Source organism: Pyxicephalus adspersus, chromosome 1 (assembly GCF_032062135.1).
Source record: "Pyxicephalus adspersus chromosome 1, UCB_Pads_2.0, whole genome shotgun sequence".
NCBI classification, from domain to species: Eukaryota; Metazoa; Chordata; class Amphibia; order Anura; family Pyxicephalidae; genus Pyxicephalus; species Pyxicephalus adspersus.
In genome coordinates this window covers 80933817-80958045 of record NC_092858.1, presented here as the reverse complement: position 1 = coordinate 80958045, position 24229 = coordinate 80933817, and the positions used below count along the sequence as shown (strand labels likewise).

The following is a 24229-nucleotide window of genomic DNA, read 5'->3' as shown; positions in this document are numbered from 1 at the left end:
TATTGAAAACTGAAAGAGATTACTCACTAATTAGCTAAACGGGATTTGAATATATCATTGCCGCCATAATCACCTCCTTTCTTGCAACAATTTTAAATAAGATGGCTGCTGGAAGTACAAACATCAGACCTCTCCTTAAGAAGCAGATTTTTTCCGCAAAACGCGTCGAGAAGTAATTCAGAATTTAAACCCTTTGAGGGTATTCTGTAAGGAGAGGTCATTATATACACCCACGATTTTATTATGTTTTATGTATTTGAAATGATGTTTGTTTTTATATGTTTATTATGAATAAAATTTTGTTATTTTTGTAATATATTGATGGTACTGGCTTTTAAAGTCCCGCTTAAAATTGATGTCTTTCATCGCATATCTTTTCCCTTGTACAAGTATGCTTGTAAGTTTTGTACAATCCCATTAAATAGATCTAACTTGGTTTGCATATCCCTGGCTCATCACTCAATGTATATGCTATATTGGTAATAAATCCTAATTACCATTATACATATTTAACATGACTTTTGTGCTTTATGTATCACGGTCCAATTAACCTGGCACTCTAGATTTTCAGGTTAGTAACAAATGATTAGCACATTGTATTCTCACTCATCACAAGTGTCATGAAGTAAAGGCTAAGCACACAGTAGCAGTGACATTTTTGCAACAACTATAGCAATAGTTGACAAGGTTTTGTAGCTCTGGGCTAATGCATATTGAGTAGGTGTTGTATTTCACACCCTGCTATGCTATGCACATATGTTTTAAAACATTATATGCAAAGTGTTGCTGTATACAATTAGGAACTATGGACGTTTAAGGGCATGTTTTTTTGTTAGCTTTAATGTACAGACAACTGTTTCTTCCTAGTGTAACTACATAACAAAACAAGTTTTTCCCCTTATTCTCAAATTGGTATAGAAATTTCATGGGGACAAAAACAAAGTGGATTTACTAAGAGAGTTGAGAATCTTCACACAACAAAATAGGTGAAGATTTCTTTAACTATCTTATTTAATGCAATAAATGGACATTTCCCAACTATATATGATAAAAAGTGTACAAGGCTACAATTTATTGAGTAAAAAATATTAGTCATGTTTAGTAGATCATCTTTGATGTGTATAATATTATACAGTATAAACAATCCAGGACCCATACATTTCCCAGGAAATGCATTGTTTTTCCTGCACAATATAGTATGTAGTTACAATATGGGATATAGTGTGAATGCCCTGTCAATAAATATTTTATTTTTTAATCTTTTACTTTTTGGTGAGTAAGAGTTTAGAAAGTCACAAAAAGAGATAAACTCATTGTCAAAAATGTTTACCAACACTAGCAAAAATGCTGGAGAATAAATGCAACTAACAGGGACTCTAGTGATAAAATGTCTGCATTTGAATTCCCAAACTTTCTCATCTGCTGCAGAAGCTACTTGTTTCCCCTTCATTAAAGCTTTCTAAGGCTGGAGAAGATAGATATTATGGGGAAACATGGGTGATCCATTAACCTCCTTAGAGGAAACCCTGAGTGTGACTCGGGGTAGAAAGAAGTTGCTAAAAGTGGTAACCCCGGGTCACACTCGGGGTATGTAAACCTATGGAAGTTTAGTAAATAGAGCGCTTATCTGATCTGCCGGTGTCCCGCGCTGTCTATCGCCGCAATCTCCGTCTTCTTTCTTCTTCCTCCGGCCGGCTTCTGCATACAATGAGTCACTGGGGAGTTCTCGGTGACGTCAGTGCGTGTGTACGTTGCCGGTAAGGCGGGGCAGGAAATTCAAAATCCCTTTGTATTGCATTCAATACAAAATGACTGTATTGAATGCAATACATTGGATTTATATGTGTAAAATCAGTACATTGTTTTCAAGAACATTTATTTATTTTTTTTAAATATATGGATTATTCAGTTTATTCAATTTATTGTTTTTACATGATTTTGTGTTTCAAACTTTATTATACTCATACTATTATATTATACTGTAAAATAAAAAAAAACAAAGTTCCGCTTTTAGACATATAAAACCGTAAAGAAATGAACCGCTAGGGAGGTTAAACCTGAAACGGATCTGATCATTGATTGAAAATCTGATCATTGATTGCTGACTAATTGAAAATGATTTTTAAGAAATCTATTCTAGGTTTGCTAGATCACCCATGTTCTCCCATGATCTTCTCCAGTCTTGGAGAGCTTTATTAAGTCAGACCCTATGTCCGGGAATCACTGATAGAGTTGCCAAAAAAATATATTTTTTATAACATGATTTATTTACTTTATGGGTTGTGCATTGTGTTTTCCTGGGTTGGAAATCCTGGCCAGCATGTGGCTCTTGACAACTCAGATCTAGGCATTTGAATGCTACTGTAATTGCTAACTTTTTGTAAACCCTTTACCAACTCTGTCTATTGACACTACACATATATATCCATTTTTAATTCAATGAATTATTTTATAAATAGCATGATCTTAAAAAACAACATTTACAGGAAAAGAATGCCTAAATTTAAATCATGGATGAAAAAAATGAAATACAATAGGGAGTGTTATGCCTGCTGGAGCATGAATAAAGCTTGGTTAGCTGAATAGGCAACAGGGTCTGTATTGGCCCTTTTAAAATTAAAAATGTTAAGAGGGATAACTCTGGATATAAAAGTGGTTGTCTTTCAATTAGTTCTATGTTAAATTTGTTTTATTCCAGAATAGTGGTGGCATCTTGCCTTCCAAATGATAGCTATGCCTCCACATAGCCTCTTCTGATAAGAACTAATATTGTCAGTGAGATTCATTAAGGCTGTCCACTTGCAAAGGATAATTCACTTAGCTTTCTGAATAAAGTAAAGCTTTGCTTAATTCAGCTATCCATTCACGTGCAACCAAAAATCTTGGCTTATTGGGTTTTCTCAATAACTACTTGATTGGGTATTTTTTGCCGACTGAATGTTGAATCCCTTACATACTAATCACTTGTTTTGCTAAGTGAACAGCTAAAACTTCTTTAAGAAATCAACTGCAATCTGCAAAAACTTACTTTTTTATGATGGCATCAGCATAACCTCATAACAACAGCAAATTAGACTTAGTTCTTACCAGACTAAAATAATTCTAATCCCATAAACATTTGCACATTTCAGTAAACTGACTTATGGTAACAACTTACATAATTGATGCTTCTATGACCCCAGTAAGTTTACAAATAATATTCCCTCAATCCCCAATTACAAAATAATTTCTTCCCTTTTACTTACACTTCCATTAATAGGAAATATACAAATACTGAAACAGCACCCAACATCCACCTTCAATGTGCATATACATGGGAGACTCCATACCCCCCCAAAAAACTGGAGAAATGTGTCAGCAGCAGATCAAGGGGGAACATCAGTCCCTGTCAAGGTGCTGTAGTGGAGTGCTTTGACAGGTAAGTCCAGCATAGCGTGCAGATATGCTCTGCATACTTGAACATTATGGCAAAAACGTTTTTAAAAGGATAGGTATCCTGTTTGGCTTCCTCCCCTGACCTCAATTAATCCCCATTCCCCTACATACATTTGTACCTTCAAATAACCTGGTGTATACCAGAGGCCACAGCTTTGCCTCATTGTTTACATCCATCAGTATCAGTGCAGTCAAGCCATTTCTATCGGCTCCATAGAGGTTAGGAGGATTATATTATTATTATTATTATTAATATTATTAATAAACTGCATTTTTAAAACGCCAACATTAAATAGGGGTTGCAAATGACAGACGGATACAAATAACGACACAAGAGGAATGGACCCTGCCTAGAAGAGCTTACATTCTTACTGGAGGAAGCAGTACACACTAGGAGGGGGTATGGATTAGTGAGTAGGTAGTGAGGGTTTAGGAGACACTGGGTTTGGAGTACTCTTTAAATGAGTAGAAAGGAGCAAGCCAAATAGGTCAAGGAAGAGCATTCCAGAGAGTCAGGGCAGCGTTAGAAAAGTCTTGAAGCTGGGCATGTGACAAGGTTATTGATGAAGAAGGTATTAGTAGGTCATTGGAGGAGCAAAGAGAGGGGCTAGGGCTGTATTTTTCAGGTCAGAAAGGTAAGTGGGACAGGAGTTGTGAAGGGATTTGAAGGCAAAGCACAGAAGCCTAAGTTTGATTCTGAAGTAAAATGGAAGCCAATGAACTACAAAGAGAGGCAGCAGAAGAGGAGCGGTGGGAAGGATAGATGAGTCTGGCTGCAGCATTCATAATAGATTGTAGAGGAGAAAGTCAGGTTAGTGAATACCAGAGAGGAGGATGTTATAGTAGTACAGACATGAGATGATAAAAGCGTGTAAAAGCAGTTTGGTACCATCTGGGGACAGGTAGGGGAGTATTTTGGACATGTTGCACACTTGAAAGTGGCAGGACCTGGAGATGTTCTGAATATGGACTGAACAGGAGCGTCTAGATGTAAACAATGAGTAGGAAAATCTGCAGCCACCAGAGAACACCAGGACCTTGAAGCAAGTCAACAATGGCAGCTCATATATATCCCTTTTGTCAGATCTTAAGATGCAGCTGGCCCAGTAACCCTAGGACTAGATTTTTAGACTCATACAAATGGTTTCTTTAAAAAACCCACATCAATGTACACACACAGAACTTTTACAATTATCCTTTATTAGCTTCATCCTAATAGACACAGCTACAGAATTAAACCCCATCATTTTCTATTGCTTTCCCATTTTTAGATTACAGAACAGTATTGCTTTCTTTCTACATTTCTACTGCTTCAAGAGAAGAAATACTTTTGGTAGTTAATATGAATAAAGGCTGCTACCTGCCAATAACTGACATAGATATGTAATTTGCTTCTTTTTTTCCATGAAATGTCGGCCCAGTGAGAAAAGAAAATGCTAAGAAAGTGGATGTTTAGTAGACAAGGTTAGGGGCCTCTTGCCCCATGATTTGCATAGAACAATCCAGTTCAATACTTCTTCCCCTCTCCGGAGTTCTGCAGTAAATCTGTGCATAATACATAGTGAGGCTCATAAATACATTCATTTAGTTTCCTGCTTTGATAAGTCAAGCAGGGTCTCACCACTAGAATATGACAATCCCTTCATCCACAGGAAGGAAGCTTCTAGTTGTCACTTAAACAAAAGAATAATACACAGCCTCCTTTTATAAGTGTATACTTTACCTGTCATCCAACATCCCATTATCATGTCACAGCAGAGTGCACTTTTCCACAGGTCACTTTGTTTAAAATGACACGGATAATGCACATGTCAGCGAGATGACAGTCCTGACCGTCCTTCAGAGATAAAAACGCAAGACGAGCGCCTGTTCTTATCGCTGCTACATGCCTCGGTCTATCATCTAAGTGAAGCAGAACATGATTTCTCCAGAGAGCACTTTTTTCATTTCCTGATTTTAAGGAAATCAAATAAGCACCATTTGTCTTCATCTGAATATGCTTGACCTGTTCAAATAATGATGTCTTCCATTTTATAACAGGCTGCATATGCTGCATACAAATTACCGGCATCAGATAAGCCTTATGTCTCCTGTCTTTTGACAAAGCAGTGTTAGTTGGCAAGAGTTTCTAGTCATTTGGAACTGCAAGTGTCATCGGATAATAGAAAAAAACATGACCAATAATAAAAACATTTGAAGTCCCATCTATGTTTTATTGATACTTTTTAAACTACTCTCTTCATTTAATACTGTCTATGTTTTTAAACATAGATAAATAAATACTTTATAATATTCAAAATCCAAATATATGTGTATTAAAAGCACCATTGTTACAAATTCTTTGTTTTTACAAATACCACATTTGTAACTATTTTTGACAAAGGTGGGGCAGATAAAGGCAAATAGAATGTCATCTTAGTGGACCATTATTTCAAATTATCAGGTAATAAGACACACTTGTCATGTAAAACAATATAATATTTTAAAGAATACACACTCTTGTTTTTTCCCAAGACAGTCATAATCGTGCTAAATAACGAAAACCTTGACCTTGTCAGTCATATATATTTAGGGGTGGGTAATTAAAGGAGTTGATTTCAGCCCCCCAAAAAAGTAAACATTAACTTTAATTATCTAATCATGAATAATAATGAAATAAGGTAACAGGAATTTGCACAATATACTGTGTTCAGATTCTAATCTTCTTTAGGTAATCAGCCCAATTATAAGCTCTCATTACTCCTCTTCTACGCTTCATGATATTTCAGTATTCAGAAGCCTGTTTTGTCTCCATCCTATTCATTCTTCTATGGCATATACTTCTAAAAGAGGTTAGCCTAAGTGACCTTGAGTTTACAAGTAAATGGCAAAGCAGGTGGATATTGTTCTAGATACCATAACTGATTATAAAAGCATTTTCCTGATGGTTATTCTCTATCTCGCAAGACCCAAGCATGCAGATAGAGGGTTTTTGCCTAGTTGTGTAGGTGAACACAAGTATGTCATTGCAACCCAATTTGGTTAGGGATCTAACCAAGAGTGAGCTCTGATGAGCCATATCAGAAAGATCCTACACTGCCTGAAATTAAAAACCTTTTAGGAGAATATAATAACCATCAAACACCTAGGTAGTGTGCAAACATTGCAAAATTCTGCTTAACTTGTCCTACTGTTTGTTTTGCTTTTTTACATATCTATGGGTAAGAAGAGATTACTCCGACACTCCCTGTTACTCTCAGTTATTTTATACAGAATCCTACTATGTCAACCACTGCAAGGTAGCTGTAAGAGCTTAATAATACTGATTGCATTTGTCCCTATGATGTCTTGTTGGGTCATCTGGATGCTTCCGACTTCACAAGTTATACCAAAACTCTTAGGGCTTAGTAGATAGACCTTTTTTTGCTCCATTTTTTTTTTCTTTTTACTCTCATTCTTTCCTAAAATTTTTGGTTATTATTTGTCTATAACAACACATCTAAAGCTTTTATAGTTTTATCCAATGCACTTGTGTTTATATATTGCTTACTTAATACATAATGCATAGACATTCCAAGTTTCCAGAACCTCAAATAAATGTATGCACAGACTGCCTGTTTTTTCTGTGTTTTTTTTCAGTTCAGTAAACTTATATTACATAAAAAATGATTACCTTCATACCTCCATAGACTTACAGAAAATACCTGATAATGAGCAGTGGTCATTGGTGCAGATGGGCTCCATTACCCTTTGCTCCATGGTTAATACTTTATAAACAGTATTTATTAACAGTAAGTGGCAAAATCAAAATATGTAGCAGAGCAAGTGAATTGTGCCAGATGTCCAAATCTTATGTAAAAAGCTGTAAAAAAAACATGGCCTATTGGTTTACATGTTATGCAAAACTGGTTGACAGCCTGTACAATGCATTAAAGGAAACCTTTTTTAAATAAATGCAACAGATATGCAATCATCACAAACATTTGCAAAATAGAAGTGTATTTATAAACTTCAAATTACTGATTTTTTTAATAAAATGGTTTAGATTTGTAGCTACATTTCGGCATGTACTGTGCTCCCATTTTTTTTAGTAAATTGTAGATTTGACTTTTTTCTAAGTGGTGGGGTGGTCAGTCATTCCTTGTCTTAGATGATAAAGTATTATCTTTGTTTTCTTTCAGAACAATAAGTAGTTCTTAGGGTTGGAGAGGGAGTTGTTTGGACAGGTTTAAAAGAAGAACAAATGAGATAATATTTATTTCTATTCTAATGCCTAAAGGGAGCTGACAAAGAAAGATGTTGTGCTAGTAGAGTTGGGGTATCTGAATCCCAAGCATGAGTGAACAGAATTTTAACAAGTAAAACAGTAAATCTCTATATATTTTATGTGTCCACCTTTAGGTTTATTTACAATGTAAACAATGCTACAACATTAAATAAATAGGGTACAGTCAAAAGTGAAATATGTAACCAAAATGTATATATTATAGTACACAAGTAACCTATGTTATAATATTATGAAGGGACAATTAAGTGAAGAATTGCAAAAGATAAATAAACAACCCAAAATGGGTCTTACCTTTTCTTCCTGGTCACTGTCACTGTCACACTGAAAATAAGAAACACAAACTGTCATTTTTTAAAGGGAAATGTCAACACAAATTAAAATATATCAAATACTTTCTATACAAAATATTTTTTGGTGCAAAATGATGAGTGGTAAGAAAACAGATTTTGACAAGAATTTAACAAGCCAAAAAAAAGCCATGACCCGTGTCTAGACAGGTTTCAAATGTACCATAGAAATGTTGTCATTTATTTTTTTCTTTCTAATAAACAATGACATCCAAACATTGACACATTGCAAACATTTATTTATAAGTAAATACATCTAGCTCATGTGACTTACTTGCAGTTTTATCTTTGAAAGATAAAAAATAATAGTTGTATGCTTTGTGTTTTACTCCTATAACAACAATTTGAGCCATTAAAGTTTGGTTTGGCCTTTGTTAAATAATTATTTTTTAGGCTCAAATAGCATGTGCAATGTATACAATTACCGTAAAAGACCCAGATTCACAATGATAAACTTTTTATAATTCAAGAAAACTCATACTTTGTGGTTGACATAGGTAAGTATAGGAGAATGATCAGAATCATTGACCTTTAAAGTAACCGCCGATAAAAGAAGCTTTATACTCCTGCTGCAGGTTCCTCCAATCTGCACCCTGTTCAAGAGTTATGACTACCTGAAGAACTTTCATATTTGACACTTCCAGCATTGTCTACATCATGCACTTTGATTTCTTCTATTCTATAGTAATATATTTTTTTAATTATTAAAAAAATAGGATCCTATAAAAGTATATGTTGGTACAGTGGTGGCGAGTGAAAGTGTTTATCAGTGCAACAGAGAAATTTGAATTATGTAAAGCTGCAATGGTAAAAAAAAAGAAGAAGAAGTGCAGTGTGAAGAGATCCACATTTACGCAATGGCAGAGAGTAAAGAGCCTCAGCAGCTAGCCATCTTGCCTTTGCAGCACTAGGGTCCCAGGTTCAAACCTTGGCCAGAACATTATTCACATGGATTTTCTACATTCCCCCATGTTTGCATTGGTTTCTTCCAACATCCCAAAAAATGCAGTTAGGGTAATTGGTTTCCCCCTAAATTGGCCTTAGACTATCTTAGCGATATATGAATTAAATAGGGATATTCGACTATTACTGTGGTTACTTTTGAACCCACCTCTCGGTTCTTTGACTATGGTAGGGACAATAGATTGTGATCTCCTTTGAGGAACCGTTAGAGACACACTATGGAATTTGTAAAGAACTCCATAATACGTTGGCTCTAAATAAATACAAAAGAATAAAAAAACATGCTCTCTAAAGCTCTTCAAGGATGGAGAGGATACAATTTCATCAACAAAGTTGGGTGATCCAGCAAACCTGCAATGGATTTCTGCAACATCATTTGCTATTTGCTAGCAAATGTTTTGAATCCTGGAGCAGATAAATTGATATGTGCAGAGATTTGGGACTTTAACAGCATATATAAAAACTCTTAAAACATTTTATTGGTACATCATATTAAAAAGTAAAGTAGGAGACATTGATTTTTGCAGTGGCCCAGAATGGGAACTACTGTGTCCCTATATTACAATATACAGATATACTTTCACTTCTTCATAAAAGTATCAACATAAATACATAGTTGAAACATTATAGCAAGTATCACATGATTAGGAAATGTTGCCTTATATCTATGGACATGCCTAAAAATGTAAGAGATATATCAGATGGGAGATATGTCCTAGCTCACACAAAGAATGAGATATATGATGATATTTTTGCCCCAAACAATATCTATATAGGGTGCATGTAGTGAGAACATTGTTTCATTTTCTATAGTAAACCTGCCACATGTATTTTCCAGCGTGTTAAAAACTTACAGCAGTAGCAAACAATTTCATCAGTCATACATCCGCATTATTGTCTTTGTGTTAACCGCCTTACTGCCTGTATGGCTGTGCCTTAGTGTCATTCCATTTCCAAAAAAATCACGTTGACTACTTGAGAAAAATGTGAATTAAAAATAAGCATGAAAATTCATGTGTAAGAAGAAAATATTAGCCTATGAGACTTCTGAGACAATTATTCAAACATTTTGTTAAACATCTTGTCTGGATGAACATAGCTTCCATCAAAGTGTTAAGCTTCCTGTCTCCGACAGTCCAGTTCTAATTTCAAGGTCCACTTAATTCTGCATCAGGTAATTACAGCTATACCCAGAAGCCTCTTGTCTCCAGAGTTAAGCATATGGCGAAGGACTGAGACCTACTGGTGTCCATTATGTAAGCAGCACGGCTGCCAAGACGATTAAAAATGCACAGGCTTCTTTCCCAACACACAGTGATTGACAGTTTCACGATCTGGTCAGTCACTGTGTCTGCCAACAGCTTCTTCTGTGCTGAGGCCCACATGGCACAGTAAGGAAACACTTCCATCTTTAGTATTAAATTCTCTTACTGACTCGAGGACTGTGCCACAGGCTCAGCAGGAGCACGGCATCTAATTTACAGCTCCATCCATTGGATCCCTTAGTGCCAGCCTCTGGCAGAGATGGATGGTGGTCAGTGACTCCAACTCATAAATTATGCAAAAGCATTAAATGCATTCAAGAAGCATCTAACACATTTTCCTGGATTCAGATACATTTGAAAAAAAAAAAAAAAGATAAAACAGATTTAAAGAGCAGGAAATAAGAAAAATAAAACAGACAAACAAACATAATGCAGTAGTCCTTGTCGATAACAAATTGTTGCTCACTAAAGTGTACTCAAATATATATATATATATATATATATATATATATATACACACACACACAGACATATTCACAGTGTTGTGAAGAGTGTTCACCTCATCACCCCCACAAAACATATACTGTATATTATGCATGTATCACTGTAACAACAATCTGTTACCTATGTAAATATACATGATTGTTTCTAATTTGCATGTATGACGTTCAGAAGCTATTTACAGCAATCTATGTAGATATGTGTATGTATACACCATAATATGCTCAGGGCAAAGAGCTGCTTTATATTATGCATGTGGGAATTGATTGGATTAGGTATGATTTTAGTAACAGGTTGTTGCTTTAGAGGTTTTTCTGTGCCTTCAGAGTAAGTCTGTTTTTAGTAAACTACAGGTAATCTAATGACTACAATACAGGTGACCTTTGCTAAGGCTACGTACACACGTGCAATATTTATCGTTGGAAACGAACGACTGACGGCCGATCGTCCAATAATTGTTAACAAAAAAAGTGCACAACGACTGACCAACGACGCGAATGAACGAAGAATGTTGCTGGAAACGTACGACCGTCCTGGCGTATCTGATTGGGCGAAGATCGTTCGCTATCTAGTTTGTGTACGGTCGTTCAGAGATCCTGGATTGTTTTGTGATACACTTTCTCCTTTACATGTCACTTCCTACATCATTCAAACGATCGTAACTAGTGTGTGTACACTATTGGTGGGTTATATTTAAACGATCCTATCGTTACAGCATGTACAGAATCGTGCACAATACGATCGTTCAAAATAATCATGAATAATTGCTGATCGGTCGTTAATCTTCGTTTTCTAATGACAATTATTGCACATTAGTAGGTAGTAGGTTTCTGAAACCCTCCAGCAGACTGGTGTTAAAAAATTCTGTGCTATTATTTCTGTAATACAACTAGTGGGTTCATAAGCTCTTTGAAATGCGGGCAGTGTAGTACACATTAGAATATTCAAGGTGACTTTGTTGCACTGCTTTTTAGAAAAGATTACCTTGAAATGTTGTTCTAGTCAGGTGTATCAAGCAAAAATGAAACTAAAGCATGTTATTACTTTATATTTGTTTTTTTTTTTTAATTTTTTTTATAATGATGCTTTTTTCCTTAGCAGATGGTTAACAATGTTCCTTTTATGCATTAGGTATGACACAGAAAAAAGTAATAAAATAAATAATCAACCACCAAGAATCATGTAAATATTCCCATGGAATGTAAAACTTTGATCAAATGACTACAATCACTTTTTTGAATATATGCAAGAGAACCTCTTTGTCACTGGAAGCCCCCACAAGAACAGAAGTAATACAAATGACATTTTACCTAGAGGTTTAGGGCCCTTTCAGTTTTTTTGTCATGGTATGTGGCAATTTACTTTTAGAGCAAGTGGCATATAGACTTTTGTATGGCCCAAAACACCGATGATACACATCTATTAGAACACAAAAGTAGCCGAATCAGGTCAAATGCAAATCAGAAGGAGGTAAGTATCTCAACTAAACCACAAGAAAATATTGCTGAATGTTGGGCTCCGGAGCTGTTTGTCATAATGTATGTATGGAATATTTGCACAAATTTTAATAGGTTCTTTAATTCATGCATTGAGAGGACATGCTATGCCTCTTCTGCAACAAAAAACAAACTTAAAAGTCTATTTGTAATCTTTTGTTAAATGTACACTGAGCTACACATGCACAGCTCAGTGTACAATCACAGCATAGTTGGCTGCCAAGAATAAATAAACTCCTGTACACATGCGCAGGAGTTGCGTCATTTTGGTCCGTCCAATCAAGATGGCCAAACACTTCGAACCTGGAAGAGGATTGGGTGAAGATATCAGTAATGGTGATGGAACAAGGAGATGTGGGATTAGTTCTGCTTTAATGATAGTGTACAATTTCAGAGCTAAAACAAAATGTTTCACGTGACCTCTCTTTTTACCATATTTTACAACAGGAATATAATTCAAGCAAAAAAAAAAATGAAGAAGGGGAAGAGGTAATCTAGACTGCTATTAATTGTTCAATAAATCCAACTGTTTATATTGTTCCTTTATGGAAGGCGGTTGCAATGCATGAGCCCTACACTTCTTCTGTTCTAGATTCACAAAGCGATGTGTAACAGGCGAACAAACAGAAACACAAAACAAGTGAATTACCATGGGGAATACAAATAGTAATAAATTAAGTACATAAGGAGATTTTATATGGATGAAATCCATACAGTAACAGTGTAAAAATAAAAGTGACAATATGATCTGTAATCAGTTTTACATCTTAAAAAAAAATAGAATAAAAGCAGGATAAATATTTAGTAGGGCTGGAAATAAAAATAAAAATAAAAACATCACAAGTACCATCTGCAGCATCTTTTTCAAACCCTAATAAATCACTGCATTGTGTTGTGAGTATAATTTAACAATTTTAAAAACCCTTGTGAATATCATGGAGCTTATGATTTTTTCAATTTTTCTACATTCTGGAAGGTTAGCCACACGTTATGTAATTTTTGTTAGCAGTACTTGGATCAGTAACCTACCTTGGCAAAACCAGCTGTAATCTGGTAGTTATGGTCAAGTAGTCAAGCAGGCAATAAAAAGATTGTGAGTACAGCACAATATCCGGGCATCAATAACTGAAATTTTCTACCTTAATAAAAACTCTCTGTAAAATCCATGTACTGATAGAGAACTCAGCTATCATTATTATAAACTGGGGCCTAATGTCATACATGGGCAGGCAACAGTCAGATTATAGAAAATAAAATATCTGTCCGAGTACAGCCTTTTTATTTCATTAAAATGTAGGAGCAGAGCATTAGTAATGTTTAGGGAAACATGGTACAAAATCCAGTTAAACCAAGATTGTTATATAAGTAATATAAATTGTTTTGTATGGGTTCACTAATGATGAGTTAATCCTAAAGCATCAGCCAGTATAATTAAAAGTCTACCAGGTTCAATGCTGATAGATCACAAAGCCAATTCAGATTTTGGTTTAGGTATTATTTTGCCTGTTTCCTTTCCTAAGAGTTCAAAATATATAGCAGGGGCTCAGGCTTCTTTGTGAATCAAGTCCCTGAAATAATTCAGGCAGCAATTTTTGTCAATGTAGAGTTAAATGTCTTTATAATCCAAGTACCATTTTACAATATAAAGTAAATCGATGCCATAAACATTTGACTCAAATATATTTTATAATATATTTGAAATAACTTTAAAAATATGCTATAAATAGGCCAATTTAACAATGGGCTAAAAAATTTACATATTAAAGTAGTCAACAATTTTCACAGATATAAATACAATTAACAAAGTAAATGAACAGAACATGCATAGCTAAGGGGTCAGTGAGACAATAGTGCTTAAAGCTATTTGTATTTTTTCTATTAAAGATCTTGAATACTGGTCAGTCCTTACAAGAAATGTTTTTGCTTGACATTTTTATGAGGAATATTGATTAGACTGACCATGCTTCTCAGAACCCCACGTGTTTTTTGAAGCTAATATATCTTACTGGATGCAATTAAAAGGAATCACTTCCTTCAAATTAGTCTCTGTGGTTTGTTAAATAGGTAAATGTAAAGGTTTTCATTAAATATTTTTTAAAGGATTAATTGTGCCAATGAAGGACAATGGAGAATACAGATAATACAGGTAATTAAAAGTAATCATGCTAAGACTAATATTGGTTACCAATTACAAATTTACTTTCCTATCAGGCAAATTGAAAGGTCCCAGCCTATGGCTGTTTTTACAAGCAAGAGGCACAATTCATAAATCTTACACATCAAAGTTTTGTCCATGTGTCTGTAAATTTAAATGTTTAATTGGACTCAACTAAAACTACTTGTAACTTTTGTTAAAATAAGGACACTTTTCCTGGTGTGTTATCTTGAATTAAACCATTTGTACAAATACTCACCTTTAATCCAAAGCTGGCCCCAACCGTACTCCTTCAGTCTTCCTGTCACTCAACCGGGTAATTTTGGTAATGCAGAGCCCCATATTCACCCCTTAAAGCTTGTTAATGGCACCCTTTACTTTCACTCTAATGGTACAGAGAGCATGCTAGTTTGCATTAGCATAGACATCCCAGCATATAAATGAATATGAAGACAATCCTCCAATATCACGCAACAAGCCTAACATCAAAAAGGTAAGCAATAAAACAAACAAAAAAAAAAAATATATATATATATATATATATATATATATATGTATAAAATGGGAGCCAGTATGGGTTATGGCAGTTTGTAAATGCCTTTTCTGTGCTACTATTTTGAACAAGTCTAAGACTGTTTTAGGAACTGCAAAGGCCATGTGTTTATAATGATGGTTCCTGTTAAATAAGCTGTTCTTTATTATTATACAAAAGAGTTATGCTCTGTACAAAGATTGTGAGCCTCATTACTTTCAAACATGTCACAAATCCTTGGCTGCAGCAAATTGAGATTTTTCAGTAAAGTGTTCATACAGACAATTATGCCACACAAAACATAAAGTGTTTTGATTACTGTAGATTTGGCTGGGTGATAAAACACCAAGGACAGCTGTTTCTGTTCCACCATTTAAATACTCTGTGGTTAGATAGGAATTTGGTTATTTGACAAAAATAAAATGTGTTATTGAAGCAGTTTTATTAAATTGTAAGCACTGAAATGCCAGTGAAAACTTTTTTTGTGACCAAACCTACCTGAAAAAAAGTATCCATTTCCTTTTTTAATGCAATGGATTTATCATTTTTAACTAACTACATTAACTACAGAGAAAATTTTAATAATAAACAATTTAGGAATACTGACATGATTGATCTATATAGTTTATTAGGCTTCTCATATAAGTTCCGTTTATTTTATGTTGTATCACTCAAAGACCTAGATAATGAAAAAGTAATTTCAATATTGATATCTGTGTCTCCCTTCCACCAATGGGCCTGATTTATTAAATATCTCCAAGGCTGGGGAGGATACACTTTCATCAGTGAAGATGGGTGATCTAGCAAACCTGGAATAGATTTCTTCAAAGTCATTTGATATTTGCTAGCAAATGTTTTGAATCCTGGACCAGATCCACTCCAGCTTTGTTGGATCACCCAGCTTCACTGATACAAGTGTATCCTTTCCAGCCTTGGAGAGCTTTAATAAATCAGGCTTATTGTCTCTTTCTTGTTTTAACACATTGGGCCTGATTTATTAAAGCTCTCTTCAAGGCTGGAGAGAATACACTTTCATCAGTGAACCTGGGTGAATCAGCAAACCTTAAACAGATCTGGTCCAGGATTCAAAACATTTGCAGCACAATCCATTACAGGTTTGCTGGATCACCTAGCTTCACTGGTGAAAGTGTATCCTCTCCATCCTTGGAGAGCTTTCATAAATCAGGCCTATGGACTCAAGTTATGGTCCCTGTTTGCATTCAAGTCAATGCTTTAGACTTAACCAGGGGGACAGTGTCACCAATATTATTTTTCACTGTCAGGATTTACATACTCCTACATCCATAGTTCGATTTTACTTGACTTGTTCTTTTAGGATGTTTAGTATGTTTTGCAGTTTATCCAAGGCTCTTTTTTTCAGCTTTACTGTGTGCCAGTAAAAATACCCTGCTATTTATATCCACATTGGACACATCCTATCCACATTACACCTTATTCTAATCACTATAGAATGTGACAAGACAGATGTTGATTTCATAGAATAGGATTGGAGGCGTTATAAAGGTGTTTTAGCTGCATAATCCCATACCTGATGCCAGGAAGTATGTAAAAAATGTTAGTCCTTTAAAGGTGTAAATTCTTTTCAGATTGCCAGGGTAAAGCTTGAAACATTGTATCCCTGTTTTTAAGTATAGACAGAATGTTGCTTATCCAAATACCCAACATCCAACAGGGTAATGAGAAATGAGAAACTTAGCAGTTTTCCTATAGCTTAACAAGAGGAATTCTTTGGAACACAATGAGATCAATGTAACAGAAGATACTTGGTTTGCAAAACATGAAAGAGTCTATATTGCTAATTTATCATATTTTCTCTAGTGATTCATCATCACAATCAAATGACAGTCATATAGTCATTGATTATGTAGTATGGGTATATTGATACATATGCAGCTGTCCTGACACCAAGGATGGGAGTACACAACTAGAAAGGGATTTTTTCACAACTTTCAAACCTCCCATCCTGTTTTTGGAAGCCAGCATTATCCTTGTCTTATTCCACATGATTGGATTAATGTGTCTGTCCTACCTGTGTGGTTATAAAAAACAGGGTATTTTCCTTCAATTTTTTAAAGGTAAGAAAATGAATGCGACAAGCTAGTAAATACCCTTAACATTCATAGATTAAGTCCAATTGAATAAGGCTAGTTACTACTGGATATACTATGGTCTAAATAAATGGGAACGTTAAAAGACAAATAAAGCAAAAAGGTCCTGAAATCCGTGTCTAAGCCATCCTTCGCTTCCGCTTCCTACCAGTGACCTGGCAGCCATTCTTTTTATAGAGTGCGGTAGGGTTAGAAGTGACTTTTTTATTGTTATCTGTGCTTTCCTGTCCTGGGGACATTTGCCCTTTTTTATTGGTGTTACAGCTATAGGAAGTGGGGGTCACAGACAGCTATAAAAGCTAAACATAAATGGTAATTCTTCTTTACTCTATTCAAAGCTAGTGGAAAATTTTAAAGGGTGTTAGGATTTAAGCAGTGCCAACCAATGCAGGATTTTGTAAGGACAATTGCTTTCCCAGTTCCCAGGGGGTTTCACAATTTTTTCAGGGACTTGTAAAAATTAGTTGATAGACTGAATATGATTGCTTCCCTTAAGCAATATAGTAATATAATACATGAAATCAGCAGTTCCTATACATGCACCTAAAAATTGAAGAATCATTTTAAATGAATGCTGTGCATTCAAGCCAACTTTTCCTTAACTCAATGTAATATAATTATGTCAAATAATTATCTTGGCATTTGATTTTCAGTTAATGTCATTGTTATATGATTTCTAAAGTAGATGAAACACTAATAAGTTACTTTATAAATTTAAATAAAATATCATTTGTCTTTTAACTTGAAATCTTAATAGAAAACTACGGCTTTTAAACAAAAAAAATTCCTTTTAGAGATTAGTATAATGTTCATCCATATGTCATCATAGCTTACATCACTAATAATGTTCTTCCCTGTTGAGGAAACAAATTCAATGCATTGATCGCACTGTGGTTGAGAGAGTCATCCATATTTAAAGTATATACAGATTGATTTATTTGACCACATTATGTTTAGGTTCCAGCATGTTGCTGCTTTGTGTATATTATTAACACCAGGATGCCTTCTAACTTAAATCACCGCTGGGGTAAGAATTTATTTTTAAAATGAATTCCTGTGTAACTTTGATATATTACAGTATTTTCTGTTTTTTTATCTGCTAAAGAGCTCTCACTTCGGTGTAGTTTTTGTATTGTAGCCAGAGAGCCATGCTAACAGTTAGCTATAAGTAAGATCTTTGCATTGAATCATTGTAATCAAAACTGTCAAGGTTTTAAAAAGCTGGAATAAGTCATTTCAGGACTATTACTTGTGTGCTGGACTGTGAGGAACCTTTACGAGCTTTATGAATCCCCTGTGGTAGTGGATGGAATCATGAAGTGGAGCAGGCATCTTTCGGTTTATACTATTTTAAACCAATATTTTAATCTGTACTATGCAGAGATTTAATACTGTTTGTCCTAGTTTTGCATTAAACTCCCTTCTTCTGGCCATATCATACATTTAAAATGTAAATCACCTAATTTTTTTTTTTAAATGATTCTACTATTTTATGTACTAAATTTCTATTACCTAGATTCACATCTTTCAATTCCCTGAGTCTATTATGCACACAGTGTGTAACTGACAAACTTAATGGATTTTTCCCCACAATATTTACTAGCTTTCTGCATGAATATTAATATTGCATAAGAGGTTAAATGCTCTATGTATTTGCGTGAGGAGAACTATGCTAAAAGATTTTTCTTGACCAGCTAATGGACTATAGCTGTGTCAGTAAATCAACATTGCTTAAAATTAATAGAAAGAAACATCGCTCATATTTCTTTTGAATTTATACAAGGTGATGTATTGAAGTTTCCTCTGTGTAAATGAAATATTTAATCTGCCTTCATTAGTTGCTTTATTGAAAGGGTAACATGCTGTACCTTTCTTCAATTGCTTTTTTCAGCAGGCTCACATAAAAAGAGGGAAAATATTGGTAAAATGTGGCCATTTTAGACCTTGCCTGCAAATGCTAGGGCTGCCATCTGCCAATTCCATTTTCATTTAAAGTAAAGAAATTCCAATTACAAGGTAGCCTGCAGTTACCACATTAGCCTATGTTTATGGTACTTGACTATATCCACATCTATGCATAAATGTAACAAAACTATATACAGTATTTATAAGGCCAAATCAACAAATAAAATAAGTTAATCTATCTGATTTGCATGTTGGAACATTCAGAAATATCATATTTAGAAATAATCTTAGAATTTTACTTTCAATCCTAATGTTGCTAGTATGCTAGAATTATATGTATGCTCACTTAATCAAAGCAGAAGCAAAGAGATTTGTATGTAAAAGACTATTACACTTATTATTACCTTATCAGCTGCTACAATATCAACGCTCCAAGCATCCATCCCATTCTACATCACATCATTCATGTCTACATCACATCATCCTATGATACTATGTACGCCGCCAACATTCCAGAGCTGATCCTCCATCTAACTATTCTGGTTAAGTCCTGAAAGAGATAACAACTATCCTGGTACCAAAGCTGTTATACCCTATGCGGGTGCTGCCTCTCAAGCTCCTTGCTTTCACTCCTAACATATTGCAGAAAAGAATGTTGGCCTTTATATAGAATTCATGTAGGCCTCGTATACCCCGGCAGACTCTTCACTGATCACGGCAACAGGGAGGTTTATTGGTACCTCATCACTCATCTTAATATTCAGCAGCACAGGTTGCTCCCCTTACAGGATACCATGTTCAGTCTGGGCCTCCTCACTGGGTCTCCATAGAAGCTAAGGAAATTTCCCCCGTCTCGGTGGAAACACTATTGTGGATCCCCCGTGTTCACCCCACTATAGCCAACCCAATCCTCGGACATTCTATCCAGATTTGGGACTCAGAGCAGAAAGTGGGCGGCTTAGAGTGCGTTTACTCCCCACTTTCTACCATAACTGGCAATCCCCTGTTCCCACCGGGACTGGAGGATCAGCGAAGGTTTCATTGGTGGATTGAACATGATCTCTATAAAATTTTCCAGCTAGGTAGCTTTAATTAACAGTGTTTCAGGAGCAACACCAAGTCCCATCCTCTGAGTCCTTCCAGCTGTTGCAAATCACTTATTTCATATGATCCAGACTGAGAGTGCCCTCCACTGCTGGCTCCCTATCGATTTTCAAGTGTCCGTGCGGTCTAGACTCCCAGGCAAAAGGGGTGGTATCAACATTCTATGATATCTTGGTGTGAAGACACACTTCAGCACCATTGTCTTATGTGGCCCATTGGGAAAAGGTACCCTTGGAGCAGGAGGAATGGGAGCAAATATTGGACACAACAGCTCACTGCAGCATCAACGCCTCGGCGGTTGAAGCAAATTATACATTTTGGTACCAGTTAGATAGGCCAAGATGAAGCCTGACCAACAGCACACTTTTTTCGTGGCTACAATGTGCCTGGCACACTATATCACTTTTGGTGGGAATGCCCTAACTTGCAGAGATACTGGACACACATATATCAAATAGCATACACCCCAGTGGGCAGATCCTTCCCTATTTGTCCAGTAGAGGCCCTACTTAATCTGAAACTAGAGGTGTGCACTGCAGTCCTGTTTCGTCTGTAACTCATCAAATTACTGCAGTCAAGATGGTGATAGGGAAAGCCTGGTGAAACCCCCTCTATAGCCCAGGTTAAGCAAATAATGTCCTGGTTCTTGGTGAAAGAAAAAAATAAAAGCTATCTTTACGGATTCCATGACTCATTTTGGCAAGGTTTATTAACCCTGTATTAAGTATTATATGGGGTGGGAACAAACAAGTTTGAGGCTTTAAGGTTTCATTGTCTGTGGTGTACTAAGTCTTTGGGTATACTATTGTTTTCATGTATAATAACCTGTCCACCTGTCTGCTCCCTTTTCCTGCCCCCACCCGCCCATGAGTTCTCTCTTTTCTTTTTTTCTTCTATCTCTCTTCCTTTCCTTTTTTACGTTAATTTGTTGATTTCAGATGCACTTTTATATACACTCAGGGTGAACATGTGCGGCCAACCCATCAGGTAGGGAGGGTGAGATACTGACCCTAAAAGGGGACCCCCCCCCCCCAAAGTCATCGTCTTCTTGCCATGGACAATAGTCAATATTAAAGATGATCCCATGAACTTCTGACCGGAAAAGCTTATCGGCAACATTTTACTTGGGTGGCCTTACAGACTTTCTGCCTTGATAAGGTTGGACATTGGTTGTTGCATTGTTTCTACCATTTATAATCCTAACCTTGACAAATGATTGGATTGTTCTTTAAAATGCAATGTTGGAATACAAACATTTGGAATGTAAATTTTTCTTTGTGAAACTAAAAGACTGTAACATACAGACTGTCAAAAATTATATCATGGGTATATTTTTAAGATATGGAAAACAGAAATCAATCAAGATCTATATTGGGTATTTTCCTTTTTTGCCAACCTAATGTGGAAATTTTTTCTGAACATCAGTTGTAGTATTTGCCCAGTTTATACAGATATACAGTAGTTTTATCAAATATAGAATAAAATACCTAGCACATAGATTACTAGTGTTAAAAAAGATTTATGGTGTGCAATTGTAAATAATATAATACTTGTCCAGAGACACACCAACCTATCATAAACCAGATAAACCTTTGTTTATTGTTCTGAGTTGCTCATGGAAATGATTCTACTTCAAAGACTTTGCTGATCTTCCAAGTTTCCTTTTAACTTTCAGTCTTCAATTTATTAATGCAAAGTGGGTATTTTCTCATGTACTAATAGGCCAACTACATGTCAATGCTTCCCAGTGTTCCTCCAAAAGTTGCTAGGAGTTCCTTGAGCAATGAGCAATCTGTGCCTCTTAGGTCAGTTTAATTCTTCCTACTGACCACTAGGGATGAGCGAGTGAGTTTTTAAACTCGATCTCGCAGCAAATTCGGCCGTTCTCGCTTAGCAAAATTGTAAGTGAGAACAGCCAGTGTAAATTCACCAAACGAGATAGAATTTTATTTAAAAAAAAAAAATTTTCCAAAAAAAAAAAAAATTGAGGGCTTTGCTGATCAATGAATGCAGCCACTGTGTTATTTAACCTCTAGTGCCAGGGATTGCACACAGGATTACCAGAGCTGCATGAATGAATGCAGCCCTGGAAATCCACTGCGATGCCCGGGCACTAGAAATAATTAACCTCTAGTGCCCGGGGATCGCACACGATAGGCATAGATTGGGGGACTGGTGCTGACTAGAGCCCTACACAAGTATAGAATTTGTAGGAACACTTAAGTGCTATGTTTTTGAACTGCACAGACACTAAATTACCCATGAAATGTAAAACTACCACTTTAACTTCAAGTTGATTTCTCTAACTCTGACCCACAGTCACTAAGAAAATTTCAGCATATTTCATTCCTCTGTATGGCCTTATTATTTCCAACTGTTGACCCTGTTTCTTGTACATGCATCACAGGTCAGGACAATTAGGGAAATCTTACACGATGGACTATTTTCTGCCACTCCATTTATTATATTCAGCCAGAAGTTCAAAAAAAAAGCTCAAAACTCAAAATATGATTTATGATTATGACATATGCAAATAGAATGGTGAGCTAAAAAAAAGTGATCATCCATGAAAAATATGTTTTTTAAATGCCCTAGACCAGGGGTCAGCAACCTTTACTATCAAAAGAGCCATTTTGCCTCCTCTTCCACTAAAGAAAAATAGTCTGGAGCCGCAAAACATAACACAGTTTATAAACTTTTAAAAGTTGTATTATTTTTTTAATTTTACCTGTTACAACAAGTGTGCATGTGTAGGCCTACTTTGAAATAAATTAAACACTGAACTATGCTCCTAGAAGCCTCCAGCTTCTAACGTATCATCCTGTTACATTAGAAGCTGGAGGCTTCTAACGTAACAGGGTAGATTTTTTTGATGGGCAGAGTTCTTTATGTTCTGACGATGCCTTAGCGATGAAATTTTAAGGGGTGTTAGCCACAGGTGTCCCTCATTTACAGCTTTAATTTTGTTCACCTGTACCCCCTTCCTGTTCCAGAGAAATTGGGGTTCAGGTGCCTCCAGCAATGTGTAACGGTGGATTTTTTTGATGGGCAGAGTTCTTTATGTTCTGATGATGGCCTAACAATTAAATTTTAGGGGGTGTTAGTCACAGGTGTCCCCCACTTGCACCTACATTTTTGGTTTTGTACATCTCCCCATTCCAGAGGAATTGGGGTTCAAAGGAGGGGCATGTCATTGAACACACCCATTTGTACACGCCCCGTGGTAGATTTATTTCACTGGTAGATTTTTTTCATTAGAACACCGGATAGGGAATCCCCCTCCTCCGCAGTGTCTTGGGAGGAAGGGGATCCCCCATCAGAGATCTCCCCGCGGCAGCCGAAGGGAGCCACAACAAGGAGGCTGAAGAGGCGCATGCTGCTCCGGAGCCGCAGGTTGCAGACCCCCGCCCTAGACAATGCAATCCCAAGAAATGTTGTCATATAAGAGGTTACCAATACCAACAAAAGTAGGACACAGAAGTCCTGAGCAACAGATACTAGGACAAATATAAGTTATTTAAAGTTTCCGAGAAATTGGATTGCTCCCAGTTGACCAACCAGTAACTACTGATTACCAGGAGTAGCTGATAGGCATAAAAACATGAATTTAATACATGAAGACGTTAATAGAGTAAACAAACCATTGCCAAAGGACACTTGTAACTGCAGTTCTTAACATGTTATGCTCCTTACTTTATGTGCAAAGAAGAATATCCATGCTGGTGATGAAGTAAACCATCATTTGCTATATTTTTCTACATTGAATGCATGCACCCAGTACAAGATTCATTCCAATGCCTCCTATAAAGGAACCGTTTTATTTATGTCACATTTGTTATCCAAGTCAAGTATGAAATTCCACAGTGCAAAAAGTGAAGTAATAAATGGCTCAGACCCCATAAAAAAACAAATGTATATCTCCTATACATTATAATATTGATTTATATCAAAATTTATATAGTAATAAGAAAATCAAAGAACATCAAAGGGTATTGGATTTTCTGTGATAAAATGTGGGCTCTAGGTCCCCATTACCCCCATATGAACCTCCAAACTGAGATTAGTGTATTTCTATTTCCTCATTATTGGAAATGTTATGTGCATCACCAAAGCATACAAAAAAAAAAAAA

At 35.8% G+C, this 24229-nt stretch overlaps 1 protein-coding gene across 1 annotated transcript in view; it reads right to left on the bottom strand.

Moving 5' to 3' along the window:
* Positions 1–6854: 6854 nt before the first annotated feature.
* LOC140326857 (autism susceptibility gene 2 protein homolog) overlaps positions 6855–24229 on the bottom strand; it is a 347808-nt gene continuing 330433 nt past the window's right edge. Inside the window, exons 5-6 of the mRNA XM_072405875.1 lie at positions 7994–8023; positions 6855–7276 (exon numbers count right to left, since the gene is read on the bottom strand). Coding sequence (XP_072261976.1) covers positions 7265–7276; positions 7994–8023 — 42 coding nt within the window. The 3' untranslated portion in view covers positions 6855–7264. The remainder of the gene's footprint in view (positions 7277–7993; positions 8024–24229) is intronic.